We start from the raw sequence: 8,319 nt of genomic DNA on the forward strand, positions 1-8,319 counted from the left end.
ATTACAGCCATCTGCTTGAATGGCTGGTTGACTGACTGGCTGGTCGACTGTCTACTGGCTGGCTGACTGGCTAACTGTCTACTGGCTGGCTTACTGGCTGACTAGCTGGCAGACTGGATGTATGACTGACTGACTGACTGGCTGGTTGGTTGGCTGGCTGACTGGGTACTGACAATCTACTGGATGACTGGCTGGCTACTGTCTACTGTCTAACTGACTGTCTGACTGTCTACTGGCTGACTTTCTACTGGCTGACTGTCTACTGGCTGACTGTCTACTGGCTGACTGACTGGCTTATTGTCTACTGGCTGGCTGACTAACTGGCTAACTGACTGGTTAATTGACTGACTGGCTAACTGTCTGACTGACTGGCTGGCTGGGCACACTGCTGCTGCTGGGAAGGCTGAGGGCCAAATGGGAAGGGCTAACATCCACCTGGGCTAAGAGAAACAAACGCACTGGCTTACTGCTCCTTGCTCCTCTTAGGATAGGAGGTTGTGGGCCCAAGGCAGCACTAGGATTTTTTGCACTATATGAGATATGAGAACAGAACACAGTGTTACGGCTAAGTTCATTTTTATTTAACCTTTATTTACTGCTAAGTTATTGCTAAGTTAACCTGAGCCCTGAGCTGATGCAGAGGAAAAGCCTTGTGACGGTGGTTTGGGGTTCAACAGACGATTAGGATCGATTGAAATGAACAACAGTGTAGGATAAATAATCGACCGGTAATGAGAATATGGCTGAACGTTGACCTCTGGCCCTTGACCTCAATACAGTAAGTAGAACAGAGGGATCAACTGGGAAGGTCATTGTTGCATAAGATGCTTGTGAGTCGATAAAAGTCCTCTCAGAAGACAAAGATAGGAGATAGAGAACGGAAAGAGGGAGAGGCAGCAAACAAGACAGAAAGAAAGAAAGAAAGAAAGAAAGAAAGGAAGAAAGAAAGAAAGAGAAGAAGAAAGAACATTTGTATTGTAACATAAACTGCAGTCATCGGGGATAAAAACCATTGGAGAGAGAGTGAGAGTGAGAGAGAGATGAGGAATGTGGAAGCTCTTTGGCTGCTGCTGCAGGCTTATCTCTGAGCGCTCGCGTAGCCTTGGTACACACCTCGGGAAAACTGTGTAGTTTTACAAAATATTTACAGTAAAAAGCTATTCATTTGAGGAAACCTGAACTTGTCCAAATAATTTGGGGACGGGAGAAGGGGGATCTACTGTTCATAAAAAGCAGCGTTTACCTCAGTGTGACCACCTCAGGCTGCTAATGTGGGAGACGACGGGCGGCCCGGGCCAGAGCCGGCCGGGTATTTATCAGAGGACTTAAACAGCCCACTCTGTTTGCTTTGTCCCTAAAGACTCTCCTCCGTCTAATAACAGAGGCTCTATGGGCTGCATCTGGGCCAAGAGCAACTCCTGTAAAGAGCAACACAACTGTAAAATAAAACAGCAGGCAGGGCCGACGCCGGCCAGACGGAGAGAGAGCCGGAACGGTTGAGGGCCGGAGCTGGGCCAGAGTCATGTAAGGTGATGGAGATAGGAGTGTTATTGTGGAGATTACTGGGCCTGACATGTTAATACCGTGGGCTGTTGAGAGCATTGGTACTTTCTGGAGGCTTTCTGTCTGGACGAGTGATGGTTTATGGGGAAGCGACTCCGTACAGTAGCTTCCAGTCTCTTGAGGGCACAAAGTGATAGTGAAACTATGACAATAAAGCTAGTGGGAGCGGTAGGTGGGAAAGTGAGGGTGAGAATCAAAGGTGTTGCTGACTATGATACAGTTCATTTACTGAGATTGGCTGAGCCACATAAAGTATGTCCCCTTATAACCCAACGAGCTTGTAGCCTATCACCTGGTTTCTCCTTGTCTGTGTTAAGTGACTACAGTAATGGCTCTTTGACTGGATTACAGGATGTGTGTGTGTGTGTGTGTGTGTGTGTGTGTGTGTGTGTTCAGGCGTTCGCTGGTACTGGGGAGTGGAATGCAGGCCAGTGAAGACATGTCCATACACACACTGTACAACTGAGCAGCTCAGTCTCCCTGCACCAACCACACACACTCACTCACTCACTCACTCACTCACTCACTCACTCACTCACTCACTCACTCACTCACTCACTCACTCACTCACTCACTCACACACAATGAAAATGTGTAAACACACACACACACACAAACACATGCACACATAACTCATCCACCCCCCGACATGCACCTTCTAATCAAACATCTGGAAACTGTTCACAAAATCACTTCTCTTCTCCCTCTCTCCTTCCGCCTCTCCCTCTCTTCCCTCCGTCTCTCCCTCCGTCCGCAGGAGAGCCCTGTGATGAAAACGCCTCCTTCCATTGGCGCGTCTGTCATCACGGAGCGAGGGAACCGTCTCGTCTGTCAGCGCAGATGAAAGGCTGTTTATCAGACGCCTGGGATTTAAACATGCCCTAAATAGTTTATATTGAAATGATTATGTTAGGGGGGGGGGACAGAGCAGAGAGACAGAGGGCTCGGCCTACAGTACCTCACAGCATGACATGTACCTCCCCACTAACTACTAACCCCACAAAACCACAAACTGCTGTCTACAATACTCTATCTACATTAACAGCACATCACTACCCACTATCTCTATGCTATAAAACACCTCTACCCCCTGGGCCTATCTGCAAATTACAACACACCACTGGCACAATCCAATATGCTATAACACATAACAAAGGAGCTGAACTACGGGAAAAGGCGGGCTGAACAGGCCCCCATGAACATCGACGGGACTGTCGTGGAGAGGGTCGAGAGTTTCAAGTTCCTTAGTGTCCACATCACCAACGATCTATGATGGTTCAAACATACCAAGACAGTCGTGAAGAGGGCACGACAAAACCTTTTTCCCCCTCAGGAGACTGAAAAGATTTGGAATGGGTCCCCAGATCCTCAAAATGTTCTACAGCTGCACCATCGAGAGCATGCTGACCAGTTGCATCACCGCCTGGTATGGCAACTGCTCGGTATCTGACCGTAAGGCGCTACAGAGGGTAGTGGGGACGGCCCAGTACATCACTGGGGCCAAGCTCCCTGCCATCCAGGACCTATATACTAGGCGGTGTCAGAGGAAAGCCCATAAAAGACACCAGTCACCCAAGTAACCCACTGTTTTATCTGCTACTGCACGGCAAGCGGTACCAGAGCGCCAAGTCTAGGACCAAAAGGCTCCTCAACAGCTTCTACTCCCAAGCCATTAGACTGCTGAACAATTCATAAAAATCGTCACCAGACAATTTACATTGACCCCCCCTGTACACTACTGCTACTCGCGGTTTGTTTGTTATCTATGCATAGTCACTTTGCCCCCACCTACATGTACAGATTACCTCAACTAGCCTGTACCCCTGCACACTGACTGGGTACTGGTGCCCCCTGTATATAGCCACGTTATTGTTATTCTTACTCTTACTCGTTATTGTTATTCTTATTTACTTTTTAACTTTTTATTTTAGTCCACTTGGTAAATCTTTTTTTTCCTTCTTGAACTGCACTGTTTGTTAAGGGCTTGTAAGTAAGCGTTTCACAGTAAAGTCTACACTTTTGCGCATGTGGGAAATTAAGTTTGATTTGATATGATTCATTACACAGTAGAGCACAGTCACACACTACACTCCTTATGGGTCAGCTCAGCTGTGATATCGGCTAGCTTAGCCAAGACCCTATCAGCCCATTTCATCTGTCACAGATCAGGAGATCTGTGTGTGCCGTTGCCAAGGTTACAGGAAGCTTTGGTCCATGCAGGGGGCAGCATGGAGACAAGGCCAGGGGAGTAGTACATGTGGCCAAGCCCCAGTGGACATTAGGGAGCATGAGACAGACAGGCAGTCTAAATGGTCTGAATATAATGTCAATAAAACCCCTGGCTGACTGACTGGGCTCAGGGAGAGATGATCTGTCCCGGACAGAGACAGACTGAAGTAATGCTGGCTGGAGACTGGAGAGAAGTTCAGAGTTTATAGTTGAGGTGGGTGAGTCCAGTCTTGATATGCTTGAGTGCCTGTGTATTCAGTGTGGATGTGTGTATTGATTGCATGTGTGTACATGCACCGTGCCTTCATGTGTATGTCTATCATGTAAGTAGGTGTGTGTGTGTGTGTGTGTGTGTGTGTGTGTGTGTGTGTGTGTGTGTGTGTGTGTGTGTGTGTGTGTGTGTGTGTGTGTTTGCAGTCAGCGGCAGATGGCTCCCTCCATGTTTTCCTGCTCCATCCCTCCACCCTTCATGCCCAGCTGATGGATGGTGATGGGTGATGGATGTGGTGCTGTCTGTGCTGTCTCACAGCTCCAGCTCAGATCAGGTCAAACACTAGTGGATTTATGGAGCCCAGGGGCCTAACTCAGCCACATTATCTGGGCGGTACACAGCCGGACTGCAGCCCTATCCATCTTCTCTACTCAACTGGCCCCCGGAAAACACGAGAGGCTAACTTTTCATTTTCCTGCACCATAAAAGCTTGGTTGTCCTGTTAAGCGCACAAGGCCGAGACAGACGGGAGACAGACGGGGAGACAGACGGGGAGACAGACGGGAGACAGAAGGGAGACAGACGGGAGACAGACGGATCACAGACGGGAGACAGACGGGACACAGACGGATCACAGACGGGAGACAGACGGGAGACAGATGGGAGTGGAAGTTGTCCACACAAGCTGCTGGGGTTTGAACTTGACATTGGAGCGACAGAGAGACTATATGTTTTCTCACACTGCAACCAACGCAGGGCTGGACCCTTCCAGTCACAGCTAACCTTGTTAGCAGACAATGACGTGCCCATGAGGATTCTACGATATATCATTATCAACAGGTTTCAATGACCATAATGGTGTGTCTGATATGATGTGTCCAAACTGAATGAACGATATGCCTCCTCTCTTTGCTGGAGATGACGGATGCTGTTAGGTAGTAATGCTCTCTGTAACCCCCCTCTGATGTATCTCCCCACTATACAGCTGGGTGGCGCTGTGTCAGTCTGTGTGAGTGTGTGTGTGTACTATATGTGTGTGAGAGGAAAAGAGAGAGACAGTGCAGCGTGGGCCTCACTGTTCAAACAGCTGAAATTTGCCTGCCAGCCAGACAGCACCGGCTCCAGTATTTCACACACTTACATGCCACATTCTCAAACTTCTTGACACGAAATACACACACACACACACACACACGCGCACACGCACACACACAAACTTGGTCACACAGTTACACACACACACACACACACACACACACACACACTTGGTCACACAGGTACACACACACACACACACACTTGGTCACACAGGTACACACACACACACACACTTGGTCACACAGGTACACACACACGCACACACACACACTTGGTCACACAGGTACACACACACACACAACATTGGACATAAAGAGTCGCCGCCATGTAACCTTCAAGGCATTGCTATGGCGACTCCTATAGCAGTTCCCCTCCTCAAACGTGTCTTGTCACATGTGGGCAGAGTTGGGTTGAGCAACGAAGTAACAGCACTCCCCACACCCTCAGTGTAGATCTTCAACTATTCTGATGTGAACCAACTCAACTCAACAGCCTGAGGAAAACTTTTTGTTTTCTCTTCCCCAGTCTCTTCTTCAGATCAGGGCAGATGAAGGAACGGAGATTAGGAGATGAGGATAGAAAGTAGCCACTATGCTCTTGAGATGCACCCAAGTGTGTCTCATGCAAGCCAGACCACAGTGTAGCTGTTCCTCAGCCCTATCAATGATCCCTGATACAAATCAACAACACCACTCTACACGAAAGCACTGTATTTTCCATTAGGGTGACCCTGGGGTCAGAAACATCAACCGCCCCCTGTTTGTTTAGGGACAAGCCTCAATCAACTATCCGCTAAAATAATCCATTTCACTGTGTCTATGTGGCAGCCCGGTAGGGCCTCGGCCACTGCCTTTGACGTCACGGGCGGAATTTGGGAAGTGGAAACACTTAGCGGCAATATCAACAACAGCAGCACTGCCAGTGACCGCGCCGGAGACCGGAGCCTCTCTCTGCTCCACGCGAGGAGGCGAAGTGAACTTCGCGACGCAGGGTTGGTTGGTCTTGGCCCAAGATCACTCAGATACCACTCATACCAGCCACAGATACCAGACCCCTGGACCACCTCCGCAAAGGATCCTCTCAACTCAGTAACGTTCAATACCACATAACTTGCCCATATAGCGTTATAATGGCAAAATAGGGTTGAGTGCTGATACAGAATGAGTCTTCATTCTTAACAGCACTAGGAGTGTGTTTTCAAGATGAAACGAGCACACTAAAGGGTTGGGTGCTATCAAGGCATGAGTTAAAGCCGCCCATCACATGGAGAGAGAGAGAGAGAGAGAGAGAGAGAGAGAGAGAGAGAGAGAGAGGGAAGTAAAGAAGATAGAGGAGAGGGGACAGTAGGGCCACACGGCCACACACACACACACCTATACACTGACCTTTGCAGGTCTTGCCGTCTGGCTGCAGGGTGAATCCCACAGGGCAGCTGCAGCGGACCCCTGTAGCCGTGTCCTTGCACGTCCGGTCACAGCCGCCATTGTTCACCGCACAGGTTTCTAGGTGAAACAAAAATATACAGTGGGAGAAAAGAGAGGAGGGGCGGGGAGGGCAGGGGAGGGGTGTTAACCTACTGACTGGCACGCATATCTAAAGAGCAGAACGGAGTCTAAAGAGAGAAACAGTAGACAGCGAAGATATGACGGGTGGGTTGAGAAGAGGCTGCATACAATGGGGAAACACACAACAGGGTGACGTCGTGTACTCAGGGCATTTGGCTATTCCATCATACCCATTCAGACTTCATTTCCACAATACTAAGCCCGTGTCAAGACATTGTGGTTATCCATCAGACCAGTGACAGGTTATGAGACGGAACACAGTTGGAACGACAACATGTTACAGACCGACTATAAACTCTATAAATTCTGTTGAACATCATTGATTGGAACACCTAGCAGACTAAATGAGAGAAAGACAGATTTCTACCAAACATACACAGGAGAATAATGGGCAATATATAAGGAGAGGAACTCAGTAGCCGAGTTAAGACAGGTGTGCCTTGTTTCCAAAAAACGTCAACATTTAGTCAAAAACGATACTGAAGGTGAAGTAGAGAAAACACGAGAGTCTATAATATAGTCAGTGGTGGGATCGAGTAGTAGTACTTAGGACCGAATGTGTGTATTTTGACTCCAGGAAAAGTTTTCTTGTATGTGGCGAAGATAAGGTTTGCTCTGACTTGTGAATATTGCCTGAGCTAATCCCAAAACAAACAGCACCTAATGGCATCTCCACTTTACCTGCGCAGCCCAATGTTGCTTTAGGAAAGCTGAGCTCACTAATCCCCAATGGGTGTCAGAAACTGCTGAGGACGGTGAAACGGTACACTGTTATTCGAACGGGGCTCAATAATAGGCTACTATATTTCAAAAAGAAACATTTCAGATTAACTATTTGGGTCTGGCAGGCTTCTGATATGTCCTGGGAAAGAAACTTACTTTCTAGCTTAGCACAAAGACTGGAAGTCTTTGGGTACAGCTAGTGATAATGCTAGTTAGCATTGGCTCGCAAAACTACCTCTAACTTCCTTCATACTGGACACAGAGGCATAAAAATGGTATCCACGAGTTCAGCCAAAATCCCAAACTATCCCTTGAAAGGTGACAGAAGACACTGAAATGGCCCTGGCTATTTGGACATGGACCTGTATGCAAATGAAAGATGGTGCACTTGTCTCTCTGGCACCTATTCCCAGCTCATTAAATGCAAAGAGGTTCTGTGCTCGCTTTAAGGGAGGAGGGGAGAAGATAAACACTTTCAGACAGGCTAGCTAACATGCCCGGCTCTAGAGGTCACAGCATTAGCATAATACTGTCAATGACTGCAGTGTCACGGACTGACGGCATCTCATCATCGGGCTGATCCGACATGGCCGTCTGTTTGCAGCAAAAGCAAACGGCAGGTGGGTGCTGTGAGAGCCAGCATGGTCGCCAGTTTCTACCACCACCGGGGAACCTGTCAGTGCCAAAAAGGCTCTACTTCAATGAGGCTGCTGGTGTGTTTCATAGAACTGCAGATACCTTTTTGGGGTACTGAACCTGATTCCTAGAAAAGGAAAACAGAGGGAATAGGGGAAGGAGAGATACTCTATACTCCTGGTACACTACATGACCAAAAGTATGTGGACACCTGGTCGTCGAACAGCTCATTCCAAAATCATGGTCAATAATATGGAGTTGGTCCACCCTTTGCTGCTATAACAGCCTCCACTC

The 8,319-nt window shown here is 48.3% G+C and overlaps 1 protein-coding gene across 7 annotated transcripts in view; it reads right to left on the bottom strand.

Moving 5' to 3' along the window:
- Positions 1-8,319, bottom strand: part of LOC110500179 (signal peptide, CUB and EGF-like domain-containing protein 1) — a 126,711-nt gene that overhangs the window by 29,765 nt on the left and 88,627 nt on the right. For all 7 annotated transcript variants that reach the window (XM_036957537.1, XM_036957536.1, XM_036957534.1 and 4 more), the window contains one exon: positions 6,487-6,603. In XM_036957537.1, coding sequence (XP_036813432.1) covers positions 6,487-6,603 — 117 coding nt within the window. The remainder of the gene's footprint in view (positions 1-6,486; positions 6,604-8,319) is intronic.

Source organism: Oncorhynchus mykiss, chromosome 21, assembly GCF_013265735.2.
Source record: "Oncorhynchus mykiss isolate Arlee chromosome 21, USDA_OmykA_1.1, whole genome shotgun sequence".
Taxonomy (NCBI): domain Eukaryota; kingdom Metazoa; phylum Chordata; class Actinopteri; order Salmoniformes; family Salmonidae; genus Oncorhynchus; species Oncorhynchus mykiss.